Genomic DNA, 19,888 nt, shown 5'->3' on the forward strand with positions numbered 1-19,888 from the left:
TTCGTAGAGATGCTAAGGGAGCTGCCCTGTCTGTGGGAGATTACCCACCCCCATTTCAAGAACCAAGCAAAGAGGAAGGCAGCACTGGAGCAATTGTGTGAAATTGTGAAGCAGGTGATCCCCACGGCAGACATCACCTATTTAAAGACCTTCATTGGTGGCCTGAGGAGCACATATCTGAGGGAGCGCAAGAAAGTCCTGGATTCACAGAGATCCGGAGCAGCAGATGACATCTATGTCCCCAGGATGTTGTACTACGACAGGCTGCACTTTCTGGCAGGCCAGACTGAACCCAGGCCATCCCTCTCCAGTCTTCCTTCCACGCTTCCTTCCCCCCCGGCTGAGGCTTCTGACGCCCAACCTGGGCCTTCCAGGCCACATGTGGAGGAGCCCAGATTGAGCCAGGTATAGCATTGCTCTAAATATTTCTGCTTGTCCAATCAATGATGTTAACTAGATGTTAGTTGGGAGTACTAATTTAGGATTGTGATTGATGATGCAAAACATTACAACCATGTCCCTTTTTCATACACAGGGAAGTCTCAGCCGGGGGGGGGCGGGCCGAGCCGGCTGGCTGATCTGCAGGTCCCTCCACCCCCCCTGAAAAGAGAAAGTGGCAGTAGGAGGAGTGACCTAGAGGAGGCTGCTATAGCATTCTTTTGGAGGGCTACAGAGGTCCTGGGAGCACCACACACCATGGAGGAGAACATTGCTGCTTTCATAGCATATAAAATGCAGAGGATGGAGGAGGGCCAAAAAGTCTTGTGTGAGGCCCTCATATCGGAGGCTCTGGAGAAAGGTATGAGGGGCCAAATTACACCTCAGACACACCTTCGCGTTGGTCCTCCTCCTCCTCCTGCAGGTCCTCCTCCTCCTCCTCCCTCTCCTCCAGGTCCTCCCAGTCCTCCTCCAGGTCCCCCCAGTCCTCCTCCAGGTCCCCCCAGTCCTCCTCCTCATCCAGGCCCTACTCCTCCTCCTGCCACATCTCCAACTGCACAGCCACAGCCCGGAAGGAAGCGTGGAAGGAAGACCAGACAGTGATTGCCCTGGATTCAGTCTGGTCGGCCAAAAGATGCAGCCTCTTGTGGTACCACAGCCTGGGGACATAGATGTCATCTGCTGCTATCCAGATCTCTGCGAATCCCAGACCAGACTGCCCTCCCTTAGATATGGACTCCTCAGACCACCAATTTTGATGTTGAAGAATTGATGTCTGCCGTGGGGGTCCCAGGCTTCGCTAATTTCTCCTGTTGATCCAGTGTTGCCTTCCTCTTTGTTTGGTTCTTACCCCCTAATAAAGGATTTTTGTTTTGAATTATACTCTCCTATGTGTTTTACTTCAAAAAGGACAGTTGGTTTGTGAGGATTCAGGTACATTTCAAATATACAATGTGAAATGAACAAGGGACACCAACACCAAACAATCTCCTTGAGATTAAATAATAAAAGATATCAATGGTGTTGAGGTAACTTGACACACAAAACACACCCAAAAATATTCTGGAGGAAAAATAAAAATAACATTGAACAAAGATCAGCCTTGGAAAAAATCCAAAGAAAAAAAAAGGCTTAAAATCCAAAAAAAAAAAAATATAAAACTGTCAGATGTGACAACTAATAACAATATATTCAGGGAATCCCACTAAAAAAAACACAAATAAAACTTTGTGAGAAGTGTGTGTGAATATGAGCAGCAAAACTACTTAATTCTTGTCACATTATAAAGAAGAAGAGATTGCGCTGTATTAAACCATTTTTAACATTGCAGCGTGACGAAAGTGCTGTATCCATTGCGAACGCTAAGTTTACCAGAACGAGCTGTCCCGTCTCGGAATTTCTTCTGAGCATGCGTGGCACTTTGTGCGTCGGAACAGGCCACACACGGTCGGAATTGACGCGATCGGATTTTGTTGTCGGAAAATTTTATCTCCTGCTCTCCAACTTTGTGTGTCGGAAAATCCGATGGAAAATGTCCGATGGCGCCCACACACGGTTGGAATTTCCGACAACACGCTCCGATCGGACATTGTCCATCGGAAAATCCGACCGTGTGTACGGGGCATAAGACCGTCAATTCCGACCGTGTGTGGCCGATTTCCGACAACCAATGTTGGATGTGAGCTTGTTGTCAGAAAGTCCGACCGTGTGTATGCTCCATAGAACATTTGCTGTCGGAATTTCCACCAACAAATGTTTGAGAGCAGGTTCTCAAATTTTCCGACAACATCGCATGCTCGGAATCAAGCAGAAGAGCTGCACTGGCTATTGAACTTAATTTTTCTCGGTTCGTCGTACGTGTTGTACGTCACTGCGTTCTTGACGTTCGGAATTTCTGACAACATTTGTGTGACCGTGTGTGTGCAAGACAAGTTTGAGCCAACATCCTTCGCAAAAAAATCAACGGTTTTGTTGTCGGAATGTCCGATCGTGTGTATGGGGCATTACACTCCACAAATCTGTCCTTTATGGAAGAATGGCAAGAAAAGTCATTGTTAAAAGAAAGCCATAAGAAGCCTCGTTTGCAGTTTGTGAGAAGCCATACGAGGGACCCAGCAAACATGTGGAAGAAGGTACTCCGGTCAGATGAGACCAAAATGTAACTTTTTTGCCTAAAAGCAAAACGCTATGTGTGGCCAAAAACTAACACTGCACATCACCCTGAACACATTACTTGTTGTGGTGATGCTTTTCTTCAGCAGGGACAGGGAAGCTGGTCAGAGTTGATGGGAAGATGGATGTAGAAATTTTGGTAGCAACAATAAAGTAGAGGAGAGGTTATATTGGTGAACTATTACGTGGCTAAATGAACTGTAGTCCAAGGTCTGCTGAGAACAGAACTCCAGTTTGGTTTTATTTATTTTCTTTCTTTTCTTTACTGATACCACTTTTTTTTTTGCTTGCACATTTACTAAGCTCTGGAGCAACAGCACTTGTAAAGTGCAACCGATCTTGCATAGTGCACAGTCTATTTGCCTTTAGTAAATCCACCTCATTGAGTCTCAGCAGCTGCACTGACTTTCTTTTTCTTTTTGAATGCCCCCTCTCCCTGTAGTTCCAAATACTATGGAGTTGATGTAATGATGCAGCTCCCATAGCCAGTGTACTTTACTACTGGTCTATATAGTGCAGTGGCTATGCTCACAGCAGCTAGAGCTGCATAGACTTCTGGGACACATAGTTCCCACGTGCCTGCCACTCCCTGGCCACCGCCATTTAGTTGCATAGTAGGTGAGGTTGAAAAAGGACACAAGTCCAACCTATGTGTGTGATTATATGTCAGTATTACATTTTATATCCCTGTATGTTGCGGTCATTCAGGTGCTTATCTAATAGTTTTTTGAAATTATAGATGCTCCTCGCTAAAACCACCACCTGTGGAAGGGAATCCCACATCCTTGCCGCTCTTGCAGTAAAGAACCCTCTATGCAGTTTAAGTTTAAACCTCTTTTCTTCTAATTTTAATCAGTGGCCACGAGTCTTGTTGAACTCCCTTCCGCAAAAAAAGTTTTATCCCTATTCGGGAGTCACCAGTAAGGTATTTGTATACTGAAATCATATCCCCTCTCAAGCTTCTCTTCTCCAGGGAGAATAAGTTCAGTGCTCTTAACCTTTCTTCATAACTGATATCCTCCAGACCCTTTATTAGCTTTGCTGCCCTTCTTTGTACTCGCTCCATTTCCAGTACATCCTTCCTGAGGACTGGTGCCCAGAACTGGACGGCATACTCCAGGTGCAGATGGACTGAAGTGTCGTAGAGCGGGAGAATTATCGTTTTATCTCTGGAGTTAATCCCCTTCTTATTGTATGCCAATATTCTATTTGCTTTGTTAGCAGCAGCTTGGCATTGCATGCCATTGCTGAGCCTATCATCTACTAGGACCCCCAGGTCCTTTTCCACCCTAGATCCCCCCCAGAGGTTCACCCCCTAGTGAGTAGATTGCATTTATATTTTTGCCACCCAAATGCATTATTTTAAATTTTTCTACATTAAACCTCATTTGCCATGTAGTTGCCCACCCATTAATTTGTTCAGATTATCTTGCAAGGTTTCCACATCCTGCAGAGAAGTTATTGCCCTGCTTAGCTTAGTGTTGTCCGCAAATGCAGAGATTGAACTGTTTACCCCATCCTCCAGGTCGTTTATGAACAAATCCAACAGGATTGGTCTCAGTACAGAACCCTGGGGGACCCCACTTCCCACCTGTGACCATTCCGAGTCCTCCCCATTTATCACCACCCTCTGAACTCGCCCTTGTAGCCAGTTTTCAATCCATGTACTCACCCTATGGTCCATGCCAACGGACCTTACTTTGTACAGTAAACGTTTATGGGGAACTAGGGTGGCTAAGACAAAACACAAAAGACTCATAGCGGAGGAGAGCAAAAAAAATCCCAAGAAATTCTTTAAAGTGGATTTCCACCCAAAAAATGAACTTCCGTTTTTCCGGTTCCTCCCCCCTCCAGTGTCACATTTGGCACCTTTCAGGGGGGAGCAGATACCTGTATAATACAGGTATTTGCTCCCACTTCCGGCGATAGATCACCGCAGATTCTGGCCCTTCCTCCATCCCCTCTGCTGTCTTCTGGGAGACACGCAGGTCCCAGAAGACAGCAGGGACCAGTGAGGACGCATAGTGCGACTTCCACGTGCGCAGTAGGGAACCAGGCTGTGAAGCCACAAGGCTTCACTTCCTGATTCTCTTACTGAAGATGCCGGCGCCTGCACCCGGGAGCCGAGGGACAGAACGGCTTCAGGTGAGGACAGCACAGGCGCCCTGGACAAGTAAGTGTCCTAACATTAAAACTCAAAAGCTGCAGTATTTGTAGCTGCTGACTTTTATTTATTTTTTTTTTTTTTATGGCGGAACTCCGCTATAAGTTTATAAACAGTAAAAAATGGACCATATTGGCCCCATAAAGTATGAGGAAGGACATCTGGTTACAAAGGATGGGGAGATGCGAAGGTATTGCATTTATTCCTCTCCTTAGTCTTCACGAGGGAATCGGGGGCTTCAGTAACCAAAACTGTAGTGTTTGTCCTCAAGACACATTACAGGAAGCACCCTCATGGCTAACAGAGGACAGAATTAGAAATAGACTTGGGAAACGTAACATAAATCACCGGGACCAGATGGTTTGAAACCGAGGGTACTTGGGGAACTCAGTTAAGTAATTGCCAGACCATTGTTTCTAATTTTTACTGACAGTCTACTGACTGGAATGGTACCAGCTGATTGAAGAAAAGCCAATGTAGCACCAATATTTAAAAAAGGGCCAAAATACATCCCTGGGAATTACAGACCAGTTAGCCTATCAATAGTATGCAAGCTCTTGGAGGGGATGATAATGGACTATATACAGTATTTTAGTAATAAAAACAGTATCATTAGCAGTAATCAGCATGGATTCATGAAGAATCATTCTTGCCAAACCAATCTATTAACCTTCTATGAGGAGGTGAGCTGCCGTCTAGATAAAGGAAGGCCTGTAGACGTGGTGTATCTGGATTTTGCAAAAGCATTTGACACATATTGCACCCTTCCATTTCTTCTTGCATTCTTTGTAAAGTCTGAATGCTGATGATGATCCCTCAGCCTTGTATTTTTTGAAGGCCTTCTCCTTTGCTTTTATATGCATTTTTACACTGGAGTTAAGCCATCCAGGATTTTTGTTTGCTATTTTAAATGTATTTCCCAATGGAATGCACTGGCTAATGCCCTTATTTAATATGCTCTTGAAGCAGGTGTGCCCCCCCAAATATGTTCTTGTATATTGTAATAGGCCCTGACCAGGTTTTTTGGGCTGGAGCACCCCTCCCCCTCCTCATTACCTCCTATTTAGTGGCCACCAGTGTTTAGGATATATCCCCTTCAGTTCTCCCACATAGAGGAGTTTAGCTCCCATGGTTGAGACAAAGGATCTTCCATTCTATTACTAGTGTAGGAAAAAAAAAAGATTGCTCCTCTGTGTTCTTTGTTTCTAAAATTTTATCCCAATTTATATCTTCTAGCAAGGTTCGTATTTTAGAGAACTTGGCTCTTTTGAAATGTAGTGTCTTTGAGTTCCCCTTGTGTTTCCTATTTGTGCGAATTATACTGAAGCCAATTGACCTGTGATCACTGTTTCATAAATTGCCCCTGTGCCCCATACCATAGGAAGGAGAAGAATAGGACTAGAGTGTCCATATGACCACAACATTACATTTCTAAAGAAAGGAAATTAGCTTGAAACCTAGGATGCATATAGAGTGTACATTGTCCAGGGGTAGAGCAGGGGCCTTTGACCCGACTAGGGATTTTTCCCCTTGCTTTATATCTGGGTGACAGGGAGTTAGAGTGATAGAAAATTTCCCCAGTGGGGACAGAAACAAAACCTTTGTTAGCCTTCTTATTCTGGTGACCCCCTTGCCCCAAGGAAAGTCCTGCGGATTTGAGGCATTTTATGTTTCTATCTATCACACCTAGAACAACATTCTACTACTGTTAGCCACACTGGCTGCAGAACTCTACAAATATCTACATTGGAATATTGCATGTTCCTGAGATATGTCAATTTATTTCTATGAGAAACAGAGAAACTTCCCATCATGTCCATTTTTGTATGAAAAAAACCCCAGCGGTATATGATTTGTAACTGAGCAAATCTTACCTCTTCCATCTTTATTAGGTAACAGTCAATAAAATCCCTGGGACAGTTTTGGTCCAGAGTTTCTTGATGCTCCTTGACCTTATCCATTACAAATGCTTTCAAAGTGGAGAGATTCTTCCATGCTTTTTGAAGGGGTCCAGGCATATGGTGGAAAAGTTTTGGGAAAGCATTAAGTAGCTGCAATAAAAATAACCAATTATAAGCTGTCTAAATATATAACACAAAAGAACAATAAAGTATTATCCATGCAGTTGGCAAATAGCACCTTATATTTTCATGGGTTGGGTTGTATAATAGTGCTTTATATGCTTTTGGGCAGCTCAGAACCACTGTATTTTAGCTCAGCTATAACCTAATAGTAAAGATTTCCATCAGAGTTACATTCAGTTATTTTGGGTTTGTTCATTTTCATCATTGTGTAAAACATTCATGTTGAACATGGAGCTCCATATATGAAGTGAAGGGTGTAAACATTACATACTTTCTATGTCTTCTAAGCCTAGACAGTATCTAACGTTACCAGACACTTCTAAGCTGCACAATTAGCCATTGCTTCTACGCAACATCCTAAAGCAGTAAGCTCTCTGAGTGATGGTGTCTGGGACTCAACCCAACTCTTTGCAGACATGGACAGTCTTTTACCCATTGGTCGTACTGATCATCTCGTGACACCTTGTACATCATCCTCCAGAAGTCCACTTAATTCTGACTAAACTTTCATATGTTCTTTTCTCAGTGCATAAACTTTTGTACAACTGCATACCTTGTTTGTGGTCCAATGTCCATCACCCAATTGTTACTCACTTAACTTTCCACAGCACGGATTCTTATACACACACCTTGGTTAAAGTGGAACTTTATTATGTAAATTGACTTGGGGAACATGGCTCTGCCCCCCACCCCCACCCCTGCAAATATAATAGCCTGCATTGTTTTTTCTTCTTCTTTTCTTTTTTAGTGTTGGAGTAATGTTCATATTTAAAGTGTATCTGTGGCCAAAACTTTTTTTTTTTTTTTTGTATTTTGGATAGAGTGGGGAAAGATAAAAACTCCTGTCAGGCTTTACTGCCCTTTGAGGCTCTGCTGCTAAGATTCCTTCACTTTCTATCCCATAAAAAGGTTGTCCTCAGAACAGAAGGTGAGGGAAAATCTCTTTAACAGCAACACAGACAGAAGTATACTAAGTGTTTTTTAGGTTATTGGGTATGTTAGAACTTATTTTTATTGTTGACCGTTTCGCTGGGGAGGGTTATCTGTCACTTCCTGAAGTACATCAAGCCATACCACCCTGTCTTCTAGGCTACTCCTTTAATTGGGGTGAGTGCATGGCTAAACGGTGGTACAATCAAAAAGCCTATAATAGGAAAAAGCAGCACACCGATTAAAAATATAATATTACTGAAGTCCTGTGCAGACAACTTCTTGTGTTCACAATGCAACAGGGCACCTGCTTGGCACAGTACTGGTGCCTACCACAGGGATTTTCGACTTCCACAGGGATCCTACAGGTATGGCGCATACATATTTACATTGATCCAAGCTGAACCCTTTCATCTATGTAAGAATATCCATACCTGGAATTCGTCTTTAATGTCAACCATATTACTTAACTTTAGTTGATGCATCTTGTGTTATTTAGCAGACCCACTCTACAAAAGTCTCTTAAAACATCTTGAGAAGAGATTACATGGTCTGGTTGACTACAGCAGTGTTTTACAACCTTTTTTTCAGTCAAGGCACCCTTTACAATTGTGCACAATCTCAGGGCACACCAGTCTGAGGGCTCGTTCACGGCAGAAGATGTGTCCAAGTGTGCGCTTTTTTGCACGTTTCCAAATACACTACGTTTTTTATTGGGCTGCTATTTACACAAAATGCAATTTTTTAAATAATGCGCAAAAAAAGGCATAGCAGGCGTGAATACACACACATTTGCTAGATGCATTGGGGTGTTAGTAAAACTGCAAGACAGCACATTTCTGTGGATGAATCCAGTCATTCATTTGGCTTTATCTTGTTCCTGCTCAGAGTCAGAGGGCATATTAGATGGGTCTAAGGTAGTGTTTCTCACTCCAGCATACAGAGAGAGAGAGAGAGAGAGAGAGAGAGAGAGAGAGCACAGCCTGCAACTTCTCCTCCTGGCTCTCTCCTCCTCTCTGCTGATATCTGTACTCCTGTCAGCAATACAGAAAGCTGTGAGGGTTGCTCGACCAGTCCTTAGCAATCAATGACATCATAGTTTGGCAGGACGCAGACGGGTGGTCCAGACTGCATTCTGTTTAGCCGACAAGAGTATAGATATCGGTAGAGAGGAGGAGAGAGCCGAGAGGAGAGTTGCAGGCTGTGCTCTCTCTCTCTCTGTATACTGGAGTTAACACATGGCAAATTTTTGTCCTTTCACCACGGAACGCCTCTTTGCGGCACCCCGGTTGAGAAACGCTGGTCTACAGCACACAGAGGAATGTGTTACACCATCTGCCTTCTCAAAATTACCTAGTCCTTCAAATACCTAGCACTCTCTTGATTGAAGGAGGATTTTAATCAATTAACAGAATCTCTGTTGCTTTACAAGTATAAGGGACAGGACCACACTATGTAAGCACCTCTTACACGTCTAAGCTATGGAAACCATGAGCATGACCAGTAGTAGTTGATCACATTCAACTGGACTTTTTTTGTAATGTTAAATATGTTTCATAGCTTAAAAAACACTTCTTTCGTTCCAGTGCATGTCAGGAAGATACCCCAGCATTTATATCCACACCTTAAAGAACAACTAAAGGCAAAACTTTTTTTTTAGTTTTGCATAGAATGGAGAGGGATTAGAACTCCCATCAGTTTGTATTGCTGTCTGTGCCTCCATTACAGAGATTCACCCCTCTGTTTGTTCTGTTTACCCTCATCATTTGTAGCGGGGTGCATGTGAAATAGGTCTGGAAAACGGGAAAAGTGGTTGATGAGATTTGCAATCTAAAGTAATGTCAGCAATGATGTCTTGGTAAAGAAAGATAATTCTTTACCCTGTGTTAGTAAAGCCCATTCCTGGGCTGGTTTTACTGGGAGCCTGATAGAGCTATGGTTGGGAAAGATTCCCAATTCCGTGAACCGCAATTTAATGTTTTCGTCCTAGGTCCTTGATTAAGGCAAATTGACGTCCTTTTTTCACACAAATAGAGCTTTCTTTTGGTGATACTTGATCACCTCTGTGGTTTTTATTTCTTGTGCTATAAACAAAAATAGAGCGACAATTTTGAAAAAAAAAAAACAATATTTTTTACTTTTTGCTAGAATAAATATCCCTAAAAATGTTTTTTAAAAAAAACTAATTTCTTCATCGGTTTATACCAATATATATTCTAAAAATTGCAAAAAGCGTACACTGATTGGTTTGCCCAAAAGTTATAGCGTCTCCAAACTATGGGAAAGATTTATGGCATTTTTATTATTTATTTATATTTTTACTAGTAAATTGGTGATCTGCGATTTTTAGCGGTACTGCGACATTGTGAAGGACCGATCGGTCACTTTTGACACATTTTTGGGACCATTGACCTTTGACCATACAGCGATCAGTGCTATAAATATGCACTGATTCTCTGATTGCTCTGATTAAATGTCACTGGTAGGGAAGGGGTTAACACTAGGGGGCGATCAAGGGGTTAAATGTGTGTTCCCTAGATGTGTTCTAACTGTATGGGAATAAGACTTACTGGGAGGAGGAGACATATCACTGTTCCTACTTAGTAGGAACAAACAATATGTCTCCTCTTCCCTGACAGAACAGGGATTTGTGTGTTTACACACACAAATCCCTGTGCTGGCTCTCGTGCACACGATCGCACGTGGCTGGCGGCAATCGCGCCCGCCAGCCACGCGCATTAGGTCCCCTGCCATGCAACGGGTGCTCACGCACGCCATCTGGTGGCTATTAAAGGCGAGGACGTACCCATACGAGGTTTGGCCCAGCTGTGCCATTCTGCCGCAGTATATCTGCGTGAGCAGGTCGGCAAGCGCTTAAATCACAAGCCTGTCACATATTGTCCTTTTGACCATCTTTTTTTAGAGTTATAATGGAAGCGACGATATCCAGTATGAATGCGTGCTCTTTAAAAGGGAACATATCAGGTGAGAAATATGGAAGCTGCCTTTGGCTTTGGTGCCATCATTGTTATCTTTTCTTCTTGGTGAGTCAGTGATCTCAACAACTGATGTATTTGTGGGGTAAGACACTGCTTAAACCGACCCAGTGCTTCAGATGTGTCAGGGCTGGACTCAGTCCTTCCTTCCCAGAGCTGGCCGCTCAGCTGTCGGCTATTTGCCAGCTCCTATCTCTCCACAGTTACTCAGCTGTTGATGATATCCTGCTCGTCAGTCCTGCCTACTTAAGCCGTCCAGTCCAGAGGTTCTCTGCCTTCGCCTTGGTCAACATCACAGAGCCTATCACCTGCGGTCCTGTTTAAAGACTTGCTTTGCTGACATCCCTTCTGATTCCAGATCCTGCTTGCTGTTCCACTACATTGATCCCTGACTTCTGGCTTTACTGACTATCCATTCCGGTTATTGAACTTTGGTTATGTTTTGTCTACGTTTGTTCTTTTTTCTTTTGTTATTAAACAAGTGTGATTTAACTGTACTTCTGTCTCGGTCTGATTTAATGGTTTCTGACAAGATGTGGATATGGCTGTGCATGGCCTCAGCCAGTGCTGCTCCAACCACACCCCTTGCAATGTTTTACTACGCCTACCGGGTCTGCGACCAAGTGAGTTTAATTACAACCTTTTCAGCCACAGAACCTGTGTAATTAATATGTGTTTGAATTTAAAGGGATGAGGTGGCAACCATAGCTCAAAGTGTACAGGTGATCACATCTGATGCATGCTTGTTCCAGGTCAGCAACTTGCTGTGTATTGAAGCAAGGGGAACAATTACATCCCCCTATGTATAGTATAAGGACATTCCACGAACCATGAGAGTCTGACTGGATCAAGCAGCTGTAAGGCAAACAAGCTGATATAGGAAAAATGTATTGCAAGGGTGCAAAAATGTGGATTCAAATTTAAAATCCTCTCGTTCCGTTACTAACTGGCACTTCTAAAGGGATGAGTGACCTCTACTGATGATAGAAATAGCCTTGGAAAACTTAGAAGCCAGCTATGATTTCACATTAATTGCTTACTTTCAGTCCAGCTTTACAATATAGCGACACACAGGTGTGTTTACCTGTCCAACTAGTGAATTTATTATTCTAAAGGATTCTTTCAGCATAGCAAGAAGGCCAAGAAAATTCTTGTCTTCATAATCAAAACGTTCACCAAATACGATGGAGCATATCACGTTGGATACCGCCAGAGTCAAGAGGTATGTGGGGTCAATAGGTGAACCTGGAAGGAAATTGAATTGGTGGTGTTAAAGTCGTATTAAACCCTCAGTGTTTTGTAGCCTTACACATTAAGCACGATAAAATAAACATTCCCTAGTAAACTGTTGAAGTAAATAAGCTTGCGAGAAAACCAAACTAATGAATCAGAACCTTCTTAATTGATACAGCTACTGGCACTGGATCACAATCTCATAAGTGCATTTATATATAAAAACAAATAAAGTGTGGCACTATATTGGAGTTACCAATGTGGTATGACACATATAAAATGCATGAGTATCTTAGTGTGAAACATGCATAATATTAGACATAATAACAAATAGTTATATATAGTCCATTCTGCTGACAACTCAAAACAATATCAAATGTAAGTGCCGCACTATATTGAAGTAACCAATGTGATAAGACACATATAAATAAATTGCATGAATAACTGGTGCATAATATTAAATAATAGTATATAAAATGTCCATTGTGCTGGCAAAGCAAAATCCTGTGATGGGGCTCCAGAGTTGACAAAGCGACAACAAACTTGGGTCCCCCCCTCCCTGTGTGAATCTTCTCACCTCAGGGCGTTTGACCGCATGCCTAAATTTGGTCAAAAAAACGCCTGTGAACCACCCCTGGGTTCTATGTGAATTAAGCTCTTTGGGATCCTGAGATGTCCAGCAGTAAGTTCCAGTCCATTTATAAAAATAAGGTCTAAATAGTGTTTTAACATTTAAAAAACTGATTTTATTTATAAAACATCAATCTGGGTACTCACATCTTTTAGGTGCTGAAGCGCACCACTCTATAGCAGATAAAAAAAAAAAACAATGAGAAAGCTTGTCCGTTCGCAGTGTTCAAATCTGCTGCACCGTCCTGTCCCCTCCCCTATGCGTGTTGGACAAAGGGATCAGTCACGTGTCTTCCTCAGGGGGATTATATTGTACATCCTAATCTAACACACTAGAGGGTGCTACACAAGCTAAAGGCAAATACTTTACGTGCTTCTGAATCCTCCTATAGATGATACTCAAATAACAGAACCCAAATCACCTCCAGTATAAAAGACTGATAAGGTCTGCAAAAAAAATGTTAAAAGCTACAGCCAGCATTCCCACTAAGATAAAAACAAAACGTAACAGCACTCAATGTCCCAATTCCTGCCAATCCTAAAGTGCAGACATAGCAAGGTTTTCCTCACTCCATACGCCATACCACATAAGCAATCAGTAGTCTATAGAAGGACCCTTTCTCCCTGTGTGGAAACAGTGGTCTATCTGCAGAGGCTTGCTGGTTCACATGTAGAGTTCTCCAATCAGAGTAGAAGCTTTTCTGATTGGAGAATTTTAGCTCTGATTCAGCAAGGGGCATGCAAGACCTCTGTAGAGATACCACTGCTTTCACACATGGATCCTTCTCTGCAGTATGTTGGCAGGGTTCAGGCTTCTCTATGTGGGCTGTGGCTGCTTTCTAAAAGACAATCTATATTTAGGCTTACCTGCTTTTTTCCTAAACTCTACTCCAAGACACTGAGACTCTTCCAGAATCCGCTCTTCAATACTTCTCTTCCCCATCCCGAAATTCCTCAGCGTGGTGAGTGAGAAGCGTCGTAGCTGTTTCCATCTCTCCCCGTTACTCAGAAATATTCCTGGTAATGGAATCACACATCATTTAAGAATTCCTAAACTATATATACACAGTATGTCATCACCATGTAAGATCAGATTGATATCTACCATAGCCCTTAAAAGCAAATTCAGCCGCAGGTACTTTTCCTCTATCACTGAAGACATCTGCATTGTCTACTAGAGCCTCCTTCACAGCATCGCATCCATGTAGGACAACCACTCTCCTGCTCCCTAGATGAACAGTGAATACATCTCCATGGATCTTTGCAAGCTGCAACAAAATCAGCAGAAGAAAAGTTGTACTTTATATAATTGTGCAAGATGGCTCTGTACAAAGTTTCAATTAGAAATAGGAAATCTGAAGACAATGGTTCTATATAAATAGCACAAAAGCATTTATTTAAAAAGAAAAGTTTAACCCTCTCATGACTAGAGCTCATCAAAACTCTAAAAGCACACACTAAATTTAACAACATCATTATACAGTAGGGGTGTTGAATATAATCGCAGCATCGGTGCATCGCGATTCAGACAGTCACGATGCTGCACCGATGCTGCGAGTCGGCCAAATCGATGTATGGTGATGTCATCCGTCGCTCCATGCAGTGCTCTGCCTCTCCCGGAGAAACACAGAGGCAGGGCCTGCATGGTGAATAAAGCCCCCTTCCCTTCACTGAAGCAGAAGGTCAGCTGATGATCTGACAGCCAGTACAGTGCAGGGGGAGGAGCGCAAGGAGACCAGACATCAGGAGAGGCTTCACTGGAGGCACCCAAAAAGGGAAGACACACTGAGCAGCATGGAAGAGGGGGAATCAATTGACACTGAGAGCAGGTGAGTGCCAGTGTCACTGATCCCATCCCTCCACTACCATCACCCCTCTGCCTCAGTGGCGGCTGGTGAAGTTTTAGGATGGGGGCGCCAGACCCCGCCCTTCCTTTTTGACCCCTTCCACTTGGTAAAAATTGGCGTGGATTCAGCAAAATAGTGGGCGTGGCTCTAAGGTGGCGTGGTTAGCATCTGAGAAGAACGAGGGATGGAGGGAGAGGGAGGGACAGCAGGCCCAGATCCTACACAACAATATAAATATGTGTATTCTAGAAAGTTTAACAATAAACAGATAAAGATACTTCAAACACCTGGTGTTAGCACTTCAATCATCCCGGCACCATGGTTGTTATGGTGTCAGGATGATTGAAGTGCATTATTTCTATTATTACATTGTAATATAAAATGAAATCATTCAACTCACCATAATCCAGAATCAGTGGGAGCCCTGAGCGTGTCACTTGCCACGTCACCTGCCACCAGATGCCATCAGGTGTCCCCAGCGGAGTCCGTCTTTACATCAGGTGCCCCCGGCAGAGTCTGTCCTTACATCAGGTGCCCTAGGCGGAGTCCCTCCTTACATCAGGTGCCCCTGGCGCAGTCCCTCATATCAAGTGCCCCCGGTGGAGTCCCTCCTTACATCAGGTGCCACCGGCGGAGTGCCTCCTTACATCAGGTTCCCCTGGCAGAGTCCCTCCTTCCATCAGGTGCCCCTGGCTTAGTCCCTCCTTCCATCAGGTGCCCCCTGCGGAGTCCCTCCTTACATCTGTGTCCCCATCAGCGGAGTCCCTCCATACATCTGTGTCCCCATCAGCGGAGTCCCTCCTTACATCTTTGTCCCCAGCGAAGCCCCTCCTTACATCTGTGTCCCCCAGCGGAGCCCCTCCTTACATCTGTGTCCCCAGCAGAGCCCCTCCTTACATCTGTGTCCCCAGCGGAGCCCCTCCTTACAGCTGTGTCCCCAGGGGAGCCCCTCCTCACATCTGTGTCCCCAGCGGAGCAGCAGGGTCCTCCTCACATCTGTGTCCCCGGCAGCACAGCACTCCTTCAAGCCGCGTCTGTGCTAGTTCCTGGCTTTCTCTGTTTGGCCAGTGGAGAGGGGAGGGGCCTCCCCTCTCCACTGAACACAAGGGGATTACTATTAGTCCTCACGGTGGCCATCTTTTTGTAGCCCGCCGGGCGCTGGAAGTGACTTTGTTCTTACACTGAGAACAAAGGACCTGGCCAGGCACCGGGCGGATGCTGCTCGGCACAATGGATTGCACCGCAAAGCAGCTCCAGACCCCGCCAATGAAGCGCCGCATCTGCATCTTGTGATTGCATTGACGTGGCGCTTCCCATAGTGCAGTGTGTCCAGTGCCCGAACACAGTGCACTTAGTTAAAGGACATTTTTTTCTTAAAGGGGCGTTTAAAAAAAATTTTTTTTTTGGTGACTACAGGAGGGGGGGGGGGGGGGCGGCACCCAGCTGCCCCCCTATGGACAGACCGCCACTGCTCTGCCTGAGACCATCAATCCCTCTGCCTCTGATCCCACCATCCCTCTGCCTGATCCCATTTATCCCGCTGCCACTGATCCCATACATCCCTCTGTCTGACCCCATCCATCCCTCTGCCTGATCCCATCTATCCCTCTGCCACTGATCCCATCCATCCCTCTGCCTGATCCCATCCATCCCTCTGCCTAAACCCATCTCTCCCTCTGCCTCTGATCCCACTATGCCTCTGCCTCTGATCCCACCATCAATCCGCCTGATCCCATCTATCCCTCTGCCTCTGATCCCACCATCCCTCTGCCCGAGCCCATCTATCCCACTGCCACTAATCCCACCATCCCTCCCCCTGCTACCATCTATCCCTGCCTGATCCCATCTATCCCTTTGCCACTAAGCCCATCTATCCCTTCACAAGAAGGCGTCAACAGTGACAATGCAGTTTTTATTTTTTTTTATTTTTAAGAAAACTGTTGAAAATCAGCTTACAGAGGCTGGGAGAGAGTCGCTAGTGTGGAAATGTTCCCTATTTAGGGGAGCTTACTGGGTTGCAGCGCTGTCTGTTGTGTTTTATTCTTATATTTTTATTCTTATATTTTATTCTTATATTATACTTATATACTTACCTAGTCTTGCCTAGGGCAGCACAAAACCAAAATACACCACTGTTGGTAGTGGATAGTCAGGCATGAAGTCACAGATTACAGGTTCAGTTAAAGTTGTAGACCAATTCAAATAGCTCATCTGGCACCAGTGTTAATTTTGGCATTGAATTTTGATTAGTTTTAGTTAAAGTATTTTGCAGGGCTTTTTTTCTCAGAGTGTAGGTGCAGGTACTCCCTCCTTTCAAATCACCCATGGTCTCCGCCCCCTACCCACCTCTGAGGATCTTCCCTTGGTTTCACCCCCAGGCACCATCCCTTGATTCCACCCCCTACCCACCTTCCAGTACCATCCATTTTAGAGAATACAGAACCAAGTAATTTGTATGGAATTTAATACTGATAACAAGAAAAAGCAATAAAATAGATCCCCTGCAGCCAACAATAGTGACTCCCTCCCCATTAATAATAGACCCCCGCAACAATAGGTCCGTCCAGCAACAATAGAGCTGCCACAAAAAATACCCCTCACTCCAGCAACAATAGATCCCAATGAGCAACAATAGATCTTTCAGCAGCCAACAACAATAGACCCCTCCCTCAACAGTAGATCCCTCCCAGCAACAATTAACCCCCCCTGGCAACGATAGACCCCCTCAAGCAACAACAGCAACAAAACACCTCTCCACTAGACACTCTCCAACACTAGAACTCCCCACAACAATAGATCCCCCAGCAGCCAGCATCAGTATACCCTCCAACACACTCTAATACCCCTTGCCATTACATACATTCTGTGCTGGAAGTGCTTTAACTGCATTCCCCCACGTTCCCGATGAAAAAAGCCCTGGTCTTTTGACTAAAATGTCATTGTAATTTTAGTGCCATTATAGTCATCTGCAATTGTTTTAGTTTTAGTCGTATTTAGTTGATTAAAATCTCCAGTGCATTTTAGTCGACTAAAATCAAATTCATTACATACTCCTGGAGTAAAAAACCTAATATCATGTTAATATTTATGGTATTAAAGGTTTAAGGAAACTCACAGATACAGATTTAACCACTCTGGGCGGTGGTCTGAGGAGGCCTGTAATGGTGCTCGGTGCCCTGGACTGTGGTCCGAGGAGGCATGTAATGCAGACAGTGCCCTGGACATGGACAGTCTGAGGAGTAGGCCTGTAATGCATTGAACACAGTGCTCTGGGCGGACTGAGGGGGCTTGTAATGCACACAGTGCTCTGGATAGTGTTCTGAGGAGGCCTGTAATGCACAGTGCTCTGGATGGTGGTCTGAGAGGCCTGTAATGCACACAGTGCTTTGGACGGTGGTCTGAGGAGATGCCAGTAATGTACACACTCACAGTGCTCTACCGTGGACTGTCATGAGTTGAGACTCTCGTTGGGAGGCCTGTAATGCACAGTGCTGCTCTGGACAGTTGTCTGAGGAGACCTGTAATACTGCACATTGATAACTGCTATGCAGTAAGCACGCTACAGATTTGCTTGCTTGCTGGGAGCGAAAGCACTAACGAGCTCTACATAGGCGGAGCTCCATGGAAACCAGAAGTTCATGAGGGTAAATCTCCCTCCCTCACATTTTCATTTTGTTTTCATTCGATACTGAAAACGTATTTGATTTTCGTCATAGTTTTCGTCAGTGGACGAAAATGTGGTGTACTTTTCGTTTCTTTTCGTCACTGTAAAAAGGCAGCTGATGAAAATTTTTACAAAAATGTTTTCGTCTACTAAATTAGCACTGCCTGACACCAACACTGGCAACAGGCATAATGCGCAGGTCTTTGTGCATGTGCGGTTACTAGTTATGCCTCTTAGAAGGTGCGAGCCAACCTCTGCATGAGTATGGATTCTTTCACAGATGCGTCATTCTGCATATTGGCAGAACCTTCCTGACACAAAGTTTCTTCTGAAACCTACACTTATGGGTTGAGTTCCCAAGTCCCCAGTTACAGTTCTTCTGTCACTACAGAACATATTACTAAAGTTACATGGAGGAACCACCAATAGCAATGGAGGACATAGGAGATTGATACACCCAGTAGTGCCGAATTAAGAAGAACATTCAGGTGGCAATTTCTCATCATAAGTGCAGTCTTCAGTGGAATAGGTAGAAGACAATGTAAGTAGATACTCTCTTATTCGGGTATAGCCGTTACTTGACATTTATTTATTTAGTTATTTATTTATTTATTTATTTATTTGCTTGTTTTTGCAACAGAGTCATCTACATTCTGTATAGGTTGTTTGTATAAATAAAGATGCGTGCTAGGCTGATAACACATCTGTATATTCAGGTAGGACACATTTCTCCCAAAACACCAAGAATCAGCACAGGTGACACATCATAACTGTAAGTTATGTCCCTTGTGCCAATTTTTCTGTCTTTAATTTAGTCTAAACTTAGGCTTTAAATGTTGTGAGGTTTGTTTGTAAACAAACCTACAGCAAGCATGTGATCACAATGATTGTCTGTTGTGGTAATCACATGATTTATTCCTGATCGATAGTCTGAGACCTGTGATTGTCATTGACAGCGTGGTCCCAGAAATAGCAGCATGCACAGTTGAGTCATATTGTAAGTTAATGTTATTAAAAACTACCTTTCCTTTTCAATCTGCACTGCTGTAATTTTCTATTAAGTTGAATGCAATATGGCAACCTGGAGGCGTTCTATAAACCAATAGTTACAGAACGACCCCAGACGTGTCATTTCCTGCTTGTTTGATTTGCTCATTGATTTTCCTGGAAGTCTGAACTAAGCTACAAGTCAGATTTTAGGCATCCTCTGCAACAAAATGGGTTAATTACTTCTAAAGAGATGCTGACCCTGCAACTTTGTTCATTAGAACACTACAAGTGCATCAGCTGATTAGAATGAACACAGACATACCTATTCAGGAATCAGTATTCCAAGGACGTGGTTTAACATATAGCATTTTCTTCAGAGCAGAAACAGGTAGGAATCTGCTACATAGTTCTTAAACATCCTCGTAATACACATTGATCAACCAGTTGTGATTGTTTTTTCTCAACAAAAGTGGAGTTATTCTTTAGGGAAAACTCTTGTTATACCTTGTAGAAGCAAAACATTGGTTTGTTTAAAGTGGAAGTAAAGGCAAAACCTAACTAACTCTAAACCACCTACTCTCAGCCACAATCTAAGGCTGATCTTTCTTGCCCTAATAAAGAAAAAAATGCTATACTTGCCTATTTTGAAGCCGCTCCGGTCTGGTCTCCAGCAGTGCTCTCTGTGTGCAGAAGAACGCCAACACTGGCTGGGAAATGCCTGGGAAGTGACGTCACCCATA

The 19,888-nt window shown here is 43.8% G+C and overlaps 1 protein-coding gene across 3 annotated transcripts in view; it reads right to left on the bottom strand.

The window, feature by feature from the left end:
* Nucleotides 1-19,888, bottom strand: part of LOC141107700 (cytochrome P450 2C8-like) — a 55,842-nt gene that overhangs the window by 19,798 nt on the left and 16,156 nt on the right. For all 3 annotated transcript variants that reach the window (XM_073598617.1, XM_073598616.1, XM_073598618.1), the window contains exons 3-6: nucleotides 13,753-13,915; nucleotides 13,515-13,664; nucleotides 11,869-12,029; nucleotides 6,649-6,825 (exon numbers count right to left, since the gene is read on the bottom strand). In XM_073598617.1, coding sequence (XP_073454718.1) covers nucleotides 6,649-6,825; nucleotides 11,869-12,029; nucleotides 13,515-13,664; nucleotides 13,753-13,915 — 651 coding nt within the window. The remainder of the gene's footprint in view (nucleotides 1-6,648; nucleotides 6,826-11,868; nucleotides 12,030-13,514; nucleotides 13,665-13,752; nucleotides 13,916-19,888) is intronic.

Source organism: Aquarana catesbeiana, linkage group LG09 (genome assembly GCF_042186555.1).
Source record: "Aquarana catesbeiana isolate 2022-GZ linkage group LG09, ASM4218655v1, whole genome shotgun sequence".
In the NCBI taxonomy this organism is placed as follows: domain Eukaryota; kingdom Metazoa; phylum Chordata; class Amphibia; order Anura; family Ranidae; genus Aquarana; species Aquarana catesbeiana.